This window comes from Ambystoma mexicanum, chromosome 5p, assembly GCF_040938575.1.
Source record: "Ambystoma mexicanum isolate Mex_15411 chromosome 5p, UKY_AmexF1_1, whole genome shotgun sequence".
NCBI classification, from domain to species: domain Eukaryota; kingdom Metazoa; phylum Chordata; class Amphibia; order Caudata; family Ambystomatidae; genus Ambystoma; species Ambystoma mexicanum.
In genome coordinates this window covers 77,694,702-77,714,211 of record NC_090930.1, presented here as the reverse complement: position 1 = coordinate 77,714,211, position 19,510 = coordinate 77,694,702, and the positions used below count along the sequence as shown (strand labels likewise).

The 19,510-nt window shown below is 44.3% G+C and overlaps 1 protein-coding gene across 3 annotated transcripts in view; it reads right to left on the bottom strand.

The window, feature by feature from the left end:
- Positions 1–2,083: 2,083 nt before the first annotated feature.
- The window catches only part of LOC138480749 (tumor necrosis factor ligand superfamily member 13B-like), a 105,606-nt gene continuing 88,179 nt past the window's right edge, over positions 2,084–19,510 (bottom strand). For all 3 annotated transcript variants that reach the window (XM_069612485.1, XM_069612487.1, XM_069612486.1), the window contains 2 exons: positions 11,867–12,011; positions 2,084–3,744 (listed from right to left, as the gene is read on the bottom strand). In XM_069612485.1, the coding sequence (XP_069468586.1) occupies positions 3,629–3,744; positions 11,867–12,011 (261 nt within the window). In that variant the 3' untranslated portion in view covers positions 2,084–3,628. The remainder of the gene's footprint in view (positions 3,745–11,866; positions 12,012–19,510) is intronic.

Below are 19,510 nucleotides of genomic sequence, written 5' to 3'. Positions count from 1 at the left end.
CATCCGAGAAGCGTTCAGGTCATGGGAGATGGCCAACCACTTGACAAGCTTCTTGAGCATCAGCAATGTTCTGAAGGATTCCATGGAGCAGTTACAGAGTTTGAGACCGCAGCCAGCGAAACGGCTGGGCACTTCACAACATCTGTGGAATCTGTAATCCACAGAGGTTACGCCCAACCAACGAAAGCATAGCTGAAAGGCTATGCACAGCAGATCAAACTGATGTAATTATACACTCCAGGCCCCAAGCCTGCTAAACTATCAAAGGGAGATGAGGCTAAGGGGAAGTGTGAGTGCTGAGGATGGAGGTGCAGGGTTGCAGAGTAGAATGCAGCAGTGCAGCTAGGAAATGGAGAGGGGACAGAGATGAGCAAATGAGGTGGAGATGCTAGTGAAGAGAGCAGAGGAGTTGGGGAGGAGAGAGAGGTGTGCAGATGAGAAGAGGGGAGAGGGAAGTCCAGAGGAGTTAGATAGGAGAGGGAGAAGAATGGAGGAGGTCAGGAGAAGAAATAGATGAATGGAGGAAGAGGAAAGGAGAGAGAGAGTAGATTGGAAGAGGTTGAAAGGAGAGAAAGAAAGTTGGAAGGGAAGAGGAAAACGGAAGCGCACGTTAGAGCATGGCAGAGCGCAAGCGGACGGAGAAGGAGGATGCAGAGGCGGCAGGGAAAGAAGAGCAAAGAGAGCAGAAGTCAAGGAGTATAAATGACTAGGATGGAGAGAGAGAGAGAAAACAAACACATTGAGTGGTGAATGAGATAGACAGGCCCAAGAGAGGAGGCACATGAGAGAGGGCTAGGCCAAGACCTGGAGCCCTGCTGAAACTCTTGAAGTGGTGGAGGTCGACTCTAGGGGGACCAAGAAAGTGGAAAGCCTGAGACACCCCAATGGGGTCCAGCAATCTTGTAAGAGTTGAATGCCTGAACCCATCCAGAGTAAACAGGGAACCAAGGGTGGTGGTACTAAGTAGACTACAAATCCAAGAGGACCAACATGGCTTGCTTACGACTCGAGTGCTAGCCAAGAAAGACCCTAACGGAAGCCAAGAAAGAAGTGTGGGGCACTATACATCCCAGAGGCTGGGAGTGATGGAGTACCACCCAGAAAGGCAGCATTGACTTATGGGATAGGGAAGGACTATGGACCACCATTCTAAGAAGGCTAAGAGGGGCATCACATACTGATGTGCACCATATTCACACCTGGTGTTGTTCAAACCAAATGAACCTACTGTGAGCTTTCACTTGGCCTTGAGTTCTCAGATGATCCTAGGGACATAACAGAGGTAAAATTAAAATAGATAATGGCAAAAGCACATGGAAGGCCCGGTGAATGATGGAGAGGAAGGAGCACCGAGTGCCAGTGATTATGCAAAATGCCTGTCGCTTTGAATGGCTGCAGGGAAAAATTGTTCCGCAGTTGGTATGTTGTTGAAGTTCTTTCTGTACGACTCGAAGTCCATTGATTGACTTCCACAAAAGTAAAAATAATGTTTTTAAAAAGTATACCGCAATCACTTAAAACAGGAGAATAATATTTAACAATATTTGCTATTAAGATCCAGTTAAGGAATTCAGAGTTGGTAGGTTGCAGTTTTGACCCTGCGACTGACTTTAGTCCTATGCATTTATATGCTATTAAGATCTAGTTAAGGAATTCAGAGCTGGTAGGTTACAGTTTTGACCCTGCGACTGACTGTAGTCCTATGCATTTATATGCTATTAAGATCCAGTTAAGGAATTGAGAGTTGGTAGGTTACAGTTTTGACCCTGCGACTGACAGTAGTCCTATGCATTCAATTGAAACACACCAAGAATCTACGCTCACGACTTATATGGTTAGCTCAGGCCTGGAAGTCAGAAGAAGCCATGACCAAATCTCAGAATGTACCTGGACTACCGGAGATCCTTATGTCACAAATTTCCTGGCACAGAAAGAGTAATGTACTGTTCAGAGCGTATCCACTGAGAACAAGATCCGGAAGCATCTAGTGTGGGGGCCAGAGCAAGCTTCTGATCGACTAGACCTCAGGAGCACATAGAAGACTTTCTGGCCCATGACCTTCAAAGGAAAGAAGTGCACAAAGTATTATTTCAACCAGACTCCATTCATTTATTGTCAAGCAAATAAATTGCAAGTCATCTCCATTTATTGTCTAGGTGCTGTTTTGTACATTGTCCAGCACCCTTGCCAACACGGTCAAACAGAGACCCTACATGTATCGGACTTGAAAGAATCTCATAGGGAAAATTCCCACATTTCCACATAACCTTTGAAAATGTATTTGTGCAGCCGAAGCTCTTTGGAGAATGTAAATGTTGGTTATGCAGATAATTAATGTCATGTAACAAGCAGTGCACACGCAGCCTTTTCTCACAGTGATTCATATTTGCCACTTAGAAAGTGTCTGTGCACAATAGTAACCACAACTAAACTCCCCAGGTGACGTCTCACTTTACCTGTTAGATGCACCCTACTACCTTACACGATTTCCCCAAGTATCTATTCCGGCCTCCTTCCGGTGAAGCTTTCTAAAAGGACTTCAGCTCATGGCTCTCTCTCACCCCGCTATGCCTGTCTCTGAGCATCTCATGGCTCTCTCTCAGACCTGCTCCCAGTTTGATGTGTCTCTGAGCATCTCATGGCTCTCTCTCAGATCTGCTCCCAGTTTGATGTGTCTCTGAGCATCTCATGTCTCTCTCTCAGATCTGCTCCCTGTCTGATGTGTCTCTGAGCATCTCATGGCTAATGGGGCTAAGGGCACCAGCAGAGGAGCAGGGTAGAACCACCATTAGATAGCCCTGGTGGAGCCTGTGCTAAGGGATCACTTGACACTGTGACACAGCACTCGTCATCCGGAGGACCATGGCCAGCCTTTAGAGGCCCTGATCCCAGCTCATTCCTCTACGGTCCTCCCTTTGATGTTTGGCCTCTGAGCCACCCCTTCTATCACTTACACTCAATGCAGTTCAGGTATTGATAGTCTGGAATCGCTTACCATATCTGGTAAAGATACAGTACACATTGCAGAGACACAGCCATTAATCCCCAGGGCAGCAGATGAGACATCTCTCTAGGCCTTTCCCTCATTTTTCTGGGAACCATTGAGTACCTCCGGTACCTGCAGCCAATCAGAGAGCAACAATATCTAGCAACATGCAGTAATCATTGTTGGTATGCTAGCCATGCCCTGGGGGTGTTGTTTACTCACCAAACCAATTTTACAGGACATTCTTTTGTTAAAAGTAGTCCATGTGTATAACAATCATCATACCTGCATTCATCGAACACTGAATCTGGGCTTAGCCTTGTGAATGCTTACGAAGAGCAACAGGTGCAGTGATCCATGCGTGTGTAGCAGCATCGTATGGGTGTATGTAAGCTGAGACCAGGCAGCCGATGTAGGAATGAGGTAGCATGGAGCTCAGATTTGTGGAAATGGTCGTAGCGGAGATCCTTCAAGTAAGGGTTCTGGCACATACACTCCAAGGACATGGTTTGAAGACACAAGTGTAAGGCGTACGGTGCATTCTGAGTCCTCAGACCACAGTGGCTTGGCTTGTGTGGTGGTTTCCAGTTCAGGTGCTCGTGTTACAGTGTAGGAGCCAATACATGGCCGAGTCCTAGCTCGTTACGCCAGCTGGATCGCACCAAAGAAGGTAGAATCTCCATCCATGGACACCTGAGCCTGAGACCGATCGGCAATAATCAGCTCTAGCTCGTCCCCTCGCTCCAGCTTAACCACGCCTGAAAGAGACAGAGAAAAGTAGTAGAAGAGAAATGAGATCCTGTAGATTCAAACAAAGGAGGACATTCTGAGACCTTTAAATACAAAGGCAACGTTGTTTCGTAATTTGACAACTTGCACGCACACAGCAATAACCAGGGAGAAAGAGGACTCAGCATGCTTAGTGCCATTGATTAGACTTCACAGCTGATTCTCTGATATATAGCTCAAATAGATCACCACCCTACAGAGTGCAAGCTCACCCAGTGATAAGTGGCATGGGTGGGATTTGGGGAGATTTACACAGGCACCTGCGTGTAGGATGCTAGAAGTCACGGGCATTTCATCAGGCAAGGAAGTGACCCTAGTCAATGAGAAATTGCCACGACTGATTCCCTGAAGCTGTGCTGCGCTGGAGAGATCTGCAGATACTTTTGCTATTTTGAAGGTGATACCGGAGGAGCAGGAAGAGGGAGGTTGTAACCTTCTCTGACAATTCCCTAAACCAAAGGTTCTTGAGTAATCTTAGCCAATTGCTTTACAAAGAGACAGAATCTTGCTAGGAGGAATGTATCAAGCGTGATGGCCAGTGGAGCTGATGATACACAGATTCTCTGGCCTAAGTTGAACAGATGTGTTCGGCTCTTCAGTAACAACGTTGGGAAAAGACCCTGGTGTTCTGGATGCGGGCCCGATTGTGCGCTCTGTGTTAGCAGCGTGCTAAGGCTTATACGAACCAGTGGAGGGTGGGTGCTGTTTGAAAGGTTGGCAACCTTTAGGATGATAGCTTAATTGAGGACTGAGTGGACATGGCACTAAGAGGTGTTTCCACTGTTACACTCACCTGGATATGTTTGCTTCAAATTGGAGATAAAGTATTTTTAGCCGATGTAGCCAGTGACTGTGCCTGTCTCCCCATGCAGATAACGGTGCTTATGGCCGTGCTGCGGAACCTGTCACATCTTTACGGACTTTCAATACTTGAAGAACTACCTCTCTGCCTTCAGTAACACAGTATGCACATGCATAGGCTACTCTTTGTATTTGTATTTTGTATTTGTATTTATTTAAAGATCAGGGGTGTCAATTTCGATCAGAAATGGCTTCCAATAACACATTTACAGATGGCAGAGGAATTCCCACGAAGGGTGCCTCTACACAAGGCACAAAGATGAAACCAAGTGGCAAACCAGTTTATGTGGGTGTTAAAAGGTTGGACATACACCAGGGACAAAACAAAGCAAACAGAAAAAAGTATGTATAAGAAAACAGGTGACTTAGAAAGGTAACATTAACCTAAAGGGGGGGGGAGTGCTTCAAACTAAAGAGTGCTACTGTTTAAATATGCAAGATAACATTATCAAGCGTCACTGGCGACAGTGGTGGGGCCGGGTAGGGAGGATGGGGGAGAGGGCAGGTAGAGCTCCCTCTTTAGCAAGCAAGTGAAGTTTCAGCCGAGCTTTGAAGAGATCCACAGTTGGACTGGTTTTGATTGTTATGGGCAGTGGGTTTCAGTGGAGCAGGGCAAGGAGGTGGAAAGAGCGAAAGTGAGAGGAGGCACAGGGATGGTATGGGACGGTGAGGTTTAGTGTAGATGAGGATCAGAGGGAACAAGATGGTGAGTAATCAGAGACACAAGCAGACAGGAGCAAGACCATTGGCAGCTTTGTAGAATAGAAGGAACTTGAAAAAAGAGCAGTTGCGCACAGAGAGCCAACCAGGCTGTGGACTGACGGTAGAAGTGTGAGCAGATCTGGGTAGGTTGTTTAGAGTACGGGCAGCAAAGTTGAGGACTTTGTCTGGAGGGAGGATGGAGTAGAGAAGAAGGCCAAGGAGTAATCTTGAGCAGTAGTCAAGTTTGCTGAGCACCATAGTGGAGATTAGAGTTTTTGTAGAATGGTTAGTAAGAATAGGACGGAATTTTCAAATATTGAGGAGGTTAATACGAGCCACAGAGGCATTGGGAGTGATGAATTGTTGCAGCCTTAGGTTGCTTTTAAAGAGAACCCTAAGATTGCGAGCTTATGTGAGGGAGCAAGAAGGTGATGGGAAGGAGATAGTAGAGTGGAGGGGAAGGATGGAATTGGAAGCAGGGAAATAGAATACTTCTGTTATTGAAAGACCAGAATGAAGCAGCAGAGTCGTCCAGTAACGAATTGCAGTGAGACTGTTTGTAATCCATTCCAGGATGGCTTACAGCTGAAGGAGGGAAAGCAGAATAATATTTGTGTGTCATCAGCAAAAAGTTGATAATTAAAGCCAGTGGTTGAGATCTCTTCCTATGGCAGGGGACTAGATGGTGAAGAGCAGAGGTCCAAGGAATGGTCTTTGGCGGATGCCAACATAGAGAGGGGTGGTGTCAGAGGTTTGCGAGTTCCAAGAATTGTTTAAGGATCAGACTTCCAGCTAGGAGGCTATCCAGGCAAGAGCAGAATTGCAAAACCCACATTCCTGGAGAGAGAGAGGAGTGGTCGACAGTGTTGAAAGTGCAGGAAAGCTCCAAACATATGGGTGTAGAAGAGAGTTTGGAGTGGCGAGCATAAGTGACAAGGTTCGAGATGTGCATGTGTGCAGTCTTGGTGCATTGTTTCATAGAGAAGACAGAATGAAGCGGATCACAAGGCCATTATTCTTCAGGTACTTGGTGATCAGGTTGACCTCCCACACAAGCACTTTTGAATAATGAGAAAGCAGAGAAACTGGGCTGTAGTCTGCTGGGATGTTTGGGTCGGCTGAGAGTTTCTTCATTAGGGATAAGACAGTTGCAGATTTGAAGGTGGCAGGGAAGCGTCCAGCAGAGAGAGAAAGAGAGTTTAAAGAGGTCGGAGAGATAAGGGCAAGTGTTTGAGACTAAGGGCCTCATTCCAAGTTTGGAGGTAGCCATGGCGTTATTAGTGCCATGTCTGCCTCCAAACCCGGGTCCGTGTCCAGTCTGGTTGAATGGGGACTTACCGGGACATTCTGACCTGTGCGGACCCGGTAAGTCCCCATTCAACCAACCATTCCCCATTCCCAATGAGCCCCCATAGGGCTCAAAGGCAATGGGGCAGGCGCTAATTACGGGCCCGCAAATAGCGGGCTCGTTATTAGAGCCCTGGTCCCTTAGCGGGACCCGCAAAGGACGTGTGGTCAGACCACATGTCCTTTGCGGGTCCCGCTAAGGGAACTCAGAATTGGGTGGTAAGGGTTTACCGGCACAGGGTTCCTTAAGCACGTTATAAATAACCTATCATATCATATATCCCAAATAAAACTCAGGATAAGGCCAGGACCAGTTGGCTTCACAGCTGTATTTTATAGGACATATTTAAGTTATTTGGCCCCAATATTGTTATCTCATTTTTAGGCCAGGGATGTATAGCTGGATCGAAGAATCTATTACACATCACATTTTATTCCTATACCAGTAAGAAATCGCAAACAATGTTTGTCGTTCAGACCAATAGCGTTAATGATTGTAGATGCTAAAATATACACGAGAATTTCGTCCAATTGGCTGGAGTCCATCCTACCTGAACGAATTGATTCAATCACTGAAGATTCATTCATAATAGAAACTGCTTTGATAATATTTAAAAACTTCTAGATATTGCAGATAAGTCTAACCAGTCAAAGTGCCATACTATATTTCTCGACTTGGAAGCAGAAAAGCATTTGACCAGGTGGAATGGAAACATCTAGATAGGGTATTCAAAAACTTTGGACTTGGTAACATTTTATGAGAGATGATCATGTTAAATCATCAAGAACAAAAGGCGAAGGTCTTGGTCAAAAGTTGTCTAACTAGACTATTCCCAATAACTAGGTGCACTCCTTGCAATGGAACTCCTTGAAGCTAGGATAAGGATAAATTAACATATATCTGGGTTCCCATGGGTGAAAGATAGTGCCACTGTCAGAGGCCAAGACTTGCAAAGCCACAGGAGCACGTTGGCAGGTGGAAAATCGTGTAGCACCAGTCGGGTAGCTCTCTACAGGAAAATCACTCCTATAACTAGATACATTGGACTGCGGCCCATGCCGTAACCATTGGCGCACATAGAAATTATCCCAGTGACTCAATAGGGATCCAACATTCAGTGCGTTGTTCTGCATCAGGAAGATGTGGAGCGGGTTCCAGTGAACCAAGCACAGAGAATGAAGAGTGGCAGAAAGCAGTGCCCAAAACAACACACCTAAAATGCATAATTGAAGAAAATGTCACCAACTGAAAGGGGCAGAGACAATGCGAGCAATCAAATGAAATGATGATTTTGAACTAACCCTAATTTGACCCCAGGAGAGTGTCCTCCCTGGCATGCTTGACAATCACTGGCTTACACCTTCACCTCACCCTCAGACGCATGGCGTGGTGTGGCCCACTGCACACGCAGGAACTGACAACAGAAAGGGCATGAGCAAAGAGAGCTGAGTGAGCTGTGAACCAGTCAGCTGCCCAGTGCAGAGCTCACAGAGGTACAGGCAGAGAAGTATTATTCAATTAATCAGTATTGAATACTCTCCTGTCTCCAGTTCTCCTTTACCATTCACTAGGGGCTACAGTTCACTCAGGATCACTTCATGTGAGGGCAGTGGTATGCATGTTAACATGTGAAAAGGCAGGGGCAATTTGGGTTAGAGCATGGAGTGGTCAGGGTATGGTGGTGAGGAGCAGACAAATTAGCTTTTATCTAGCACTGTGACACCCTTCGCACCAGCCATAAATAAACTAAGTTAATCTAAACAGAAGATGTATTTCGCCTTCCAGTATCGTTGTTCACCCTTTAGGATCAACATATCCACAAGACTGTGATGGATTGATGCATCAGGATGGCAGAGGTATAGTACAGGAAAACCTTCCCTTGCTTGCTGTCAGCCAAAGCACTGTATTTAGTGGTGTCTAGTAACTAGGATTCCTTAGGTCAGGCGTTCGTGTGGGAAATTAATGCAGGACTATATCTGGTCTGAGAATTTCCACTTGTGTTTACCAGCACCCAACAGGTAGATTTGGGGTGAAGCAGCATCCAAATGGGAAGGACTCCTGAAAACAAGATGTCAGAGCAACCACTCAGGTGGTCCGGGAAGCAGGTGGAAACCAGAAGCAGACCGAGGCTTAGCGTGTCACAGCAAGCTTGTTCCCAAACCCTGAAATCTGATGCGACCTACATTGCCAAAGACTATGGACGAAAGAGAGGAGTGTGTTCCAAAGGCAATTCTAGGTTGGAGTTGGTTGTAGACAGACAATGAGAGGGAAAGAGGCTGGCCCTGTGGAAAAGGGATATTCAGAGGAGGAGTGCCTTGCCTAATTGAAGGTGTTGAAGAACCTGAAAGTGAATCTTGTCACAATCTGTTTGAAGTCACAAAGTACCGAAGCTGTGCTGGTATATTTGGCTGTCAGTAGATCTGAAACTTCAGTAGCACAAATGAAGGTTGAATACTATGAATCAAAGGACAAGACCCTCATGGTAAACTTATGTAGAAGTTGAAGTTGTTGAAGTGGAAGTAGAAGTGCTGTGAAGTCACCCTGACCAAGATACCCACTGTAACTCCCAATCTTGTAAAGAGAGACCTATTAAGTGTTGACCAAGAACTGTGCACCATTAACATTTACAGAAGTTGTCTTTCCTTCTTTCCTTTGAATTGTGGTAATTTCTACTTGAACAACTGGAAGTTGTGGCAAAGCATAGTGGCTGGGAATTACATTGATGCTATTTTTGTGAAGTGGAAAGTCTTATCACCAAGAGGAGAAGCTTCTCTGTTATTGGAGCTTTGGTTAACAAAACTGTACACTGACATTGAAGACATCAAGACCTTGATCGAGACTGTTTCACACACATGGATTTCCTTGTTTCTTTTTGTTGAACATTGCAGCCTGGTTTTCTTTGAATTCCGGGGAACGGGAGCTCACCTAGGTTATTCTAAAATTATCCAAAGGAGACTCTGAATATCATTGTTGATATTACTTTCAATTGCCAGGTATTTTCTTTGTGTATTTTGATGTTGAAATGTGAGGGCCAGACATCCTCTGTTAGAGTGTTTCCCTTTAGTTTTTAAAGGCAGGGAAATCCTCATCAGAGTATGGCTAGTAAGGCATTTGATAAAAGTTTGAACAATCACCAACAAGATGTCTGCCTCGCATTGCTGACCTCTCACATCTGTCAATAGCATTCTGGGAGATGCAGACAGCCTGGTGGTACGATTAGAAGGCCATGTTGACTGTGAAATCAAATAGGTTATTCTTGATGGCTATGGTATTTGACTGGATCTGTAATTAAGGGTAGCTGTATTTACTAGGAATGAAGGATATAAAAGGGGAACATATTGTATTCCTGTTGCGTTAGGGGGTAATTATGGAACAATAACACCCATGCTACTGAGTCTTCCAGTTTGATATTTAGTCGCAGTAAACAACTGATGATATCTTCCTATTCATACAACGATAAGCCGAAGATTCTGCTTGGATGTGCTAGGACAATAAAGATCCTTCAACATCTGGAAACTTTGCACAACGCATGGTGTCAGTGGGTGATTGGATGGGCAAAAATCGACTGATATTCAATGTTGCACAGACTGAGGTGATGGTCTGTGGCAAGTCTCTCAACATTTGGAACCCCAGCATTTGTCCGTCTTCCCTTGCTTCACCACCTAAACAGATAGGCCATGTCCATAACCAGGGCATTAATCTTGATGAGGAGCTGTCCCAGTTCCCTCCAATAAATGAAGTTGTTAGCAGCTTAGAAAGATTAGAAAAATGTTAAATCGCTTACACTATTTGTAATGTTCTTATTAGGTGACACTAGTAAATGCGTCATCAAGACTTGAGTTATTACAATTCTAAATGCTTCTTGCCGCATATCTTCTGCAGAGATTGCAGCATGTTGAGAATGCCACTTCCATAATCTGCATCAAGTTCCATGTGCATACCAAGCATCTCATGCCATTAGGCACATTTGGTGGGTGTACAGGGAATTGATCTCAAGGCCTTGTGTTAGGTGGACAAAGCGTTCTACTCAACAGGTCCTCAAACCATGCCCATGAAATGTTGCACTTATATTCAGAATCTGCAGTTAAGAGCTTCCGCTCCAAAACTCCTGCAACCTCCTCCGCCGCACCGCCAAAGCTTGCTATGATACGTGGAGTTACTTTGCCTTCCTGGATGCCCCTTCTTCTAGGATTTCTGTTGAACACTGCTGTAGTTTGGGGTGTGTTGTGGGCATAGATGATCAAGTTACATTGTGTATGTTTTGGTGTAGTTTGGGGTGTGTTGTGGGCGCAGGTGATCAAGTTGCATTGTGTATGCTGTGCTGTAGTTTGGGGTGTGTTGTGGGCATAGATGATCAAGTTACATTGTGTATGTTTTGGTGTAGTTTGGGGTGTGTTGTGGGCATAGATGAACACGTTGCCTTGTGTATCCTGTGCTGTAGTTTGAGATGTGTTGTGGGCCTAGATGATCAAGTTACATTGTGTATGCTTTTCTGTAGCTTTGGGTGTGTTGTGGGCGTAGGTGATCAAGTTACATTGTGTATACTTTGCTGTAGTTTGGGGGGTGTTTTGGGGTAGGTGATCAAGTTACATTGTGTATGCTTTGCTGTAGTTTGGAGTGTGTCGTGGGTGTAGGTGATCAAGTTGTATTGTGTATGTTTAGGCACATTTATGTGAGTTTTGGTCTACATTCTGGTATTTGTTTTTTTTTATGCAGGTGTTTATTCATGAGTTGAGTTGAATGCACATTTCTTTTGGTGTGTGTTTGTGTGTGTGTTTGATTATGGGTGAGTAGATGTAAGTTATTGTCTACAATCTTGTGTGGCACTGTCTTATGAGTGCCCCTCAAATTCTATACAAACCTAATTGTTACATATGTACAAAAAGCAAGAATTCCATGCCAAGAATCTAATTATGCCTACACCAGGTCTCAGATATGCTCAGATTATATAAAATGATCACAATGGGCACGTACGGTTATATATAAACCCACCTTCACCAGTTGCCTTAAAGTGGTCCAAAACAAAGTGCATGAGAACTGTACCATGATTTCAGAATGTCTTAGAATCGCTGCAAGTGAATTCGTCAATATAATTTACTTTTGTGTGACCCTTGTTAATCCTGAGAGGGTGCAGACTCTCATATTTCTGGGCTTCATAGGATATAATGACAGTAACTCACCAGCAGTGTAGCATGAGGTGTTGCTGTTGCGCACTGGCATATTCTTGACGCAACGCAACAGGATTTTCAGGTCCAATCCAAGTGCTGTGAGCTTTCGTCTCTGGATGAGGTGTCCCATTGGGAGGCCATTTTCCTGATACAGCACCTGTGGATGGCATGCAAACATTAGTAAGCAGCAATGGGAGGAACTATGGATGGGTATCCCTAAGCTGACCCGAGCGGTCCAAGTGAAGGAAATGTGGCTAAAAATTACAACCCGGTGGCACTATACGCCAGAGAGAATAAAATCCATGTACCCACATGTTTCCAAAATAAGCTGGGGGTGTGGCTCAGGGGAAGGTATCTGGAGGCACATTTGGTGGGACTGCCCTGGAATTCAGGGGTTCTGGGCAGAAGTTAAGAAGCAAATACAGGGAATTTATCCTAATGTGGGCCCGCTTGGAGAGAGTGTGTGGTTATGTACAAAGAAGCTTTCGAAGGTGCAGTGGAGGACCTTCATGTGCTTGGTGATTGCTGCATAAGCAGTTATAGCCCAGAACTGGAGACAAAGGGACCCTCCGTTTGGTATTTGGTTGGCTACAGAAGGTGTGGAATTTGGTGGCAATGTAAAAAAGAATTACCCATAACCTGCAGGGGTTTAGCGGGTCCTTCACGAAGGAGTGGGGTGGGGTATTAGAATACCTCCATTCAGACTACATGGAGCAGTGGTGCCCACACAGAATAAACATTTTGGACATATTTGCGGCATAAAGGATCCGGGGGGGAAAAGTGTGTTGGACAATGAACTTCCGGAAGGGGAGGGAGAAGGGTGGGAGAGGGCGGGGCAGGGGGGGTTTATATTTGTTCTCTATGTTTGACAATAAAAGTTAATTAAAAAAAATAGGGCTGAAGACACTGAACCTCAGGCACGCGCTTGCTACACTCATTAAGGGCGGGTTGGCGTTTCGACCAATGAGCTGGCATCCCCTGAAAGTGACATTTGTACTCTATGGGAAATTCCCCTTAAGACAGAGTATGCAGGAGAGCAGACTGGTCCAGTAAGAAGTGCCTGGAGAAGAGAAGCTTCCTGCCTTCAGCTGCTGCTGGAAGACAGCTACAATTATGGCAGGCGATGTGGTGTTATCAGAGGACCTGAAAGAGACATGAGACAAGGGAAGGAAAAAGGAGGGTGGGCATAGGCAGTGGATGTCCTAAAAGCCCTGAGATAGGAGCCCTAAAGCTGGACATTCTAAGGTGTGGGCCTTGTGGATGAGTGAATTTGGAGAATGTTATGAGGGTGGAGGACTCCTGTGGCATGTCAGTGCTCCATGGGTGAAGGACCTTATGCATAGAGGTACTCACGGATCTTATATGTCTATGAAAATGGGTAATTTCGCAAATCAGTAAAAATAATGGCAACCAAGATTCAGTTCAGGTAGGGACAAAGTTATGCAACCCACCGCAGCAGAGAATGGTGACAGAGAGAGTATTGCAAACTTGACAAGAGAAACGAAGTTTGGATTAATCCATCACATGACTCAACAATTTCCGAGCAGTGAAAAGAGCCATAGGGTCACTACCCTCTCCAGGCCTGTGCATTTGGACTCAGCATACATTTTATTAAATTAATTTATCAATGCAACCATCTCAAATAGGACAATCGGGATTTTGGTGCGGTTAGGAAACTGGAAAGGGAGTCGGTGGAGAGGCAAGATGAGGCTGGTGAAGTAAAATAACAAACAGAGGATGGAAAGAAGAAGGTTAGGTGAGAGGTAAATAAGTAGAAGGGTGATATGCAAATGTTAGCGCTGTAAATAACAAGCGTTATCAATAACCGAGCCAAGGGTATTCCGTTTATCGATCTTGAAATAATGAGTTGGCCTCACCTCGCTGCATATCTGTACCCTGCAGGTGATGCAACCCGGAAAGGATGTTTGGGAGAAGGAGCCTGGCGGAAGCAATGTTCTCCATTTGGCATTTATAGAAAATGATCTCTTGAGGGCATTTCCAAAGGCGAGGATTAGAGGCAAGAGGGATGTCCATGCTTGAGTGGCGGATCCCGAGAAGGATGAAGGCCTCTGGGCTCTTGGTAGATCTTTGGCAGGTCTGACGGATGGTAAGTAGTGTGCATATGATGCGTTCATCAGGTCAGGCAAACAACTCTGGCATCTTGGGGCAACCAGTGAAGAGCACTTAAGACTGGTGTAATATATTGGTATCATTTTGAAACCATCGGTCTGATGGGACGCCTAGAGTAGAACCTTTTTTACTGGATCTATGGCGATGGCTGATAAAAGGGAGGGCTAAAGCGTGAACACTGCAGTGGGCGGCTGAAAAATGCGTCCCCGTGTCTGCAATCCTCTGAAATGGAGTGGTTGAAAGTTGGAACATTTGACTCTTTCTTTCACTTCAATTCCAAAGCCAGAATGGGGTCTAGTGTGAAGCCCAACAATGTATCTACAGCAGGATGGATCGCGCTCATCAAAGAAGAGTTTTCTACTGAGTTTGCTGCTGGTTTTAGATAAGAGCCGTATGGATTTCTTTGCTAGGAGCTGAGCCTTATAACGCTTTGTCCATGCATTCATGAATTGTGCATCTTTTCTGTGGTGGAGTATGTTGTTATTGGGGTCTATCGACAGGTATGTCTGCTTCTTTCCATCCAGGTATCCAACAGTTCTGTGAACAGGTTGCCTATCTCATGGCAGAGTACAAAACACACATGGTCTTCTCTGTACGCCATTCGAACTCTATGATCAATGCTTCAGAAAGAAAGAAAATTAGTTGGGCACTGTTCCCTGGAAGACTATGCAAGTACTATGATGAGAGCTGTGCCTTCCTGGTCAATCATGTGAAAAGCCACTGAGATATCAAACAAGATGAGGCGGTAGGTCTCGGCCAAGACATCCCCCGGAGGTGTTTGAGATGAGACACAGTCAGACATTCCGGGAGTGTCAATAGACATAGAGTAAACTGCAATATCAAAGGCTTTGCTTCTATTTCAATTGGTCACAGAAAGACATGAACAGACTGGATCTGTGTACTATAGAAGAGTGTGGAAAATGTGGGCCGGCTGGGGGCTCGCTAAGCCCCTTTATGTTCGGCGGTCCTTGAGTGTGCACCCACTGGAATGATACACACGATCATGTGCCGATGGCGATTGGCGGGAAGGTAGACCGGGAAGCTCTGGCAATCCTCTCTAACAGGCTTCCTCAAGCCCCAAGAGTGAAAGTGGCGGAGAGATTGTGGGAAAAGAAGGCTTTAATGCTTGGGAAGAAAATTACTCTGAGACGGTGGAAGAAGCGGAAACATCTCCAAACAGACTTATAAAGGATGGCTTAAAGACATGTCCAGATTGGGAAGTCTCGTGTGTTACCCTAGAGGTTAGAGGAAAGGAGGATCTGTTTGACACCATCAGGGAAAATACCTTGAGATATGATATGATAGGTTATTTATAACGCACTTAATACCCAGAGGTTTATAAGCACGACCTCAGGATGGAACCTGTGTTGCTCCGTGTCGTCTTGCTTCCAAGTCGAGTGCGTTGCCCCTGAGCTATCCTCCCGAGACCTGTACGGGGGACAACGCCCAACGGCATGTCTCCCAACATCATCTTGGTTGGTACAAAGCAATCGGTCATTGTCAGGTACAGCCCAACCTTAATCAACGTCTGTTTCTAGAAGTGGCTATTCTGTAGTTTGCTAATCATTCGTTTTCTTGATCACCTATCCCTTACTCCCATGTTTCATTCAAGTTGCGACCATCTGGTACATATGTAATGGTCTATACAATCCAATGCAAATTATTCAAAATAGCAGATACAATGAAGATAACAAAGAAAGTAGAGAAGACAAACCCGAGCATTATCCAGAAGAAGGATTGCGCCATTCGTTGCCTTGATTGCTGGCGTTTCTGTGCTATTCACAGGGCGGTTTCTGTATACGAGGTGGATCTGAGGGTTTTCTGCAGGTATGCGCTTAGCACGCTGGATGGTTATTGTGGGCCTTGTGTGAAGAATTAGCTTTGCAGGATCAGGCTTTTGATGGGGCGATAGATTTTTAAGATGCTCAAGGCTAGGTATGCAGTTTTGAGGAGACGGAAGGGGGAAAATGTCCAGTATTCAATTCTCTTTAGAAGGAGCCTTGAATGAGGAAGGAGTTTATGATGTGAAGCCCACGGTGGTCCAGGATACTGACAATTATTAGATCTATTTCACTTGGTGGGGTTTGGTATAGTAGCTTGTTTGTCTTAGGGACCTGGCACAATGTATTAGCTTGTTTTACTTTACCGGCTTAGTGATGTGGTTTTAGCCCAAAATGTGTTATTCAGGTGTGTGTCGTCTGTCACAAACACTCTGCAAACGTCTCTCTTTAAAGTATAATTCTCATCATCAGAAAACTTTATTTTGGAAGAAGGCTTCTCATATTAACCCTTTGCTATCTGCATGCCTGCAACATCACCTCCAATTTCCCTTCAGCCAAGTGCTGTAAGACCACATTGAGGGTAGGCAATGCTATACAGAGTTACCCACACATACATGTATAGGTTCATTCATCTATTCATTCAAATGTATTTTAGTAACAGGAAAAAGCCAAAAAACAGTCTCACACTGATGAATTGGACCAGTTACCTGCAGACCCAACACAGATCATTTTAAAAAGCATAGTAACTCACAAAACAAGCATACATGAGTTTCCCATGCTTAAATCACACGCCTTTTCCATGAACCGCTATTTCTATCTTTCCAAACCCTTTTGTAGTTCGTCTATGCATTCAGTAACATGTATTGCTTTCTGCATGTAGCCCTACCAGGAGATGGCTGGGTCCTTGATATCTCAGCACTAAGGGGATGCCACACATGCCTCCAGGAAGGATTGATATATAGAACCCTACGACCCCTGTGCAAAAAGAAGGATAAGCAAGTGGGAGAAGAAGTGATTGGAGGAAATGGAAGCAGGGAAGGACACCGTTATCCAACTTTAACCTGTAATCAATAGGCTTACACTTAAATAGTACTGCATGCATGAACCAACACAGCTCTGCAATCAGTTATATACCCATAGATGACAAAAGCACATGTATTTACACGTAAGGTTGGTTCCACACGTCTGCTTTGCTTCCTATCTGTAATATAACCCATCTGTGTATATACGCCATTCTGCACCCATATTATAACCTGTAAATGTGTGTCTTGTGTATAACTTGTAAACTTGTAAATTGGTATTCTTTGTATATTGTTTCTGCAACTTGTATCTAGGATTATGCGCCCAGGTGCCCATAGGCACGGCTACGCTTTACAAATAAACTAAAATTCAAACTTCCTTGAGGAGGAAATGTATTGGAACCTATAAACATATATACACGTACACTCCTGTTCCTGGCAGAAACTGTTCCGTTTCGAAGAGCTGTCCCACAACTTGATGTACGCATACGATCGTGATATTTTATTTCTATCGCACTCCTACACACTGAGAGGACTACCCAGTTTTCTAAAATACACTCCTCAGAGCTCAAGTGATGAAGTTCGTATGCTGTATGAGCCTTCGGAGTATACATCCTGGGTCACGTAGGTCGGACGTGGGTCACGTGATTTTGACGTATGTTCTTTGTCTTCTGTAGATCTGCTAGTTTTCTTGGGTGTCCTAGCCTTTGTCATTCTGCAAAGGGCGATCTGTTAGGGTGGAGACTATTCCTTTTTCTGTTTGCTCCCATTCACCCATGATTGTCAGTGTCACCTTATTGTCATTTTCTTGTAATAATTTGTTTCATATGGTCAGTTACATGCTTCATGCTCTGTGATGTCACTCGATACTTTAGCCAGTGCATCCTTGGTCATGTGCCTGGTTCTTATGAATATCCCTGGTCAGATGTCTTCACCTAGGCCCTGTCATAGCCCTCCTTCTCATTTCCCTTTCGTTCTATCTCTTTGCTTCTACTTTTCGGTGGAAATCTGGATGTATGAGAACCCAGATCCATTGTCCACTAACGGATCTACTTCTAGACATATTCTTTAGTCTGAAAGCAACTTTCATTTGTCTTTCTGAAACATGGGCCTGCTCATATGAAATATTGTTGTTGCTGCTCTGACCTCTTTCTTTTATACATAATCCACGACCTTCCCGAAATGGGGTCTAGGTAGGGGTTCTGTATAATTCCTTTTTGGTTTATACCATGATGCCGATGTGTTCCTACTCCTCCTAATAGTTAACCTTTTGTATATCAGAGTGGTTTATGTTTTAGCCCCTTGCCTTATAATAATCCATCTCCATCATGTTTCTCTACATAGGTTTTATGATTCATTCAATGTTTTCCTTTCTACTAATGATGTTAGTTTTCAGGCCCATTGTTTACCGTTTCCCCGCTCCACTTCTTCACAATAAAGGGGGGCTTTGGATTTTATTTTTGACATCCTTAATATTACTGATGCTGTTTTACTGAACACTATTAGTGCACCATCATAAGACTACATTTTACTTCTCCTTAGTCTTCCTCAGCTTCTTATTTTGATAATTCTATCTTTACCCTCTTTCAGTGAAGTCTTAGCTCTTAAGACAAATATTGAGAGTTGTATTTTTCACTCCACTATTCAATCTTTTGTGGACACTCTCTGCCCTTCTCCTTTTACTCCTATATGTCATACTCCCCATCCATGGATTACTTTATTTGTAACGCCTGTACGGCTACAACTTCATAAGTCGCAAGATGTTTGCATAAAGGTACACCTCCCATCTATCTCTATCATTGACTATATTTTTTGTTCTCTTATTCTACTTCACTCGAAAAGGCTAAAGCCTCCTACTATCAGTATCGTATTTCGTCTCACGCTTCTACTCCTCATCATCATTTTGCTTCTGTCAACAAATTACTAACTCCCCCTTTACTAGAGCATTCTTCTTCTTTTTCTATTCTCACCGCTGATGATCTTGCTTCTTACTTTGTCTCTAAAGATGAGGATGTAAGATCTCCTTTTTCTCAACCAGATTCCTTTTCTGTCTTAAACAATATTTCTATCTTCTCTTCACTTGCTGTGTTATCCATACAAGACTATCGGTCAGCTCTTGCACTCACACCACTATTGCTCCCCAGGACCCTATGCCTGTCTCCTTGAATATAGTTACTTTTCCCTTACTTCTACCTTATATGGCCCTACTCTTTCGCTCCTCTCGTCAATGAAAAAATGGTTTTCTGATAACTACAAATGTGCTATTATTCCACTTTTAACAAACGTAATCTTGACCCTTCTGTACTAATATGTAATCCAATCTACTTAAAGACTTTGAAAGATTTGTTCTTTCTTACCATACTACTTTTCTGTCACAGCACAATCTTGTGTCTTGTTCAATCTGGGTTAAGGGCAGGTCATTCTATTGAAACAGGTCTTCTTTACGTCTCTTTTTTCATCATCGCTCATCATCATAAACGTGTTTCCATTCCGGTACAACTTTGTCTCTTTGCATCTTTTGGTACCGTGGCACACTCTATAGTACTTTCTTCATTATATTCCCTTGGTATTTACGGTCCAGTTTATTCTTCAGTTTTCTGGTATCCTCTCAGTCGCTCTTTCTTTGCATCATGGAATGGCTCTATTTCTTTGCCTTACTCACTTGCTTATGGAGTCCCTCAAGGATCTCTCCTTGGTCTGCTTCCATTCACTGAGTATACTGCCCC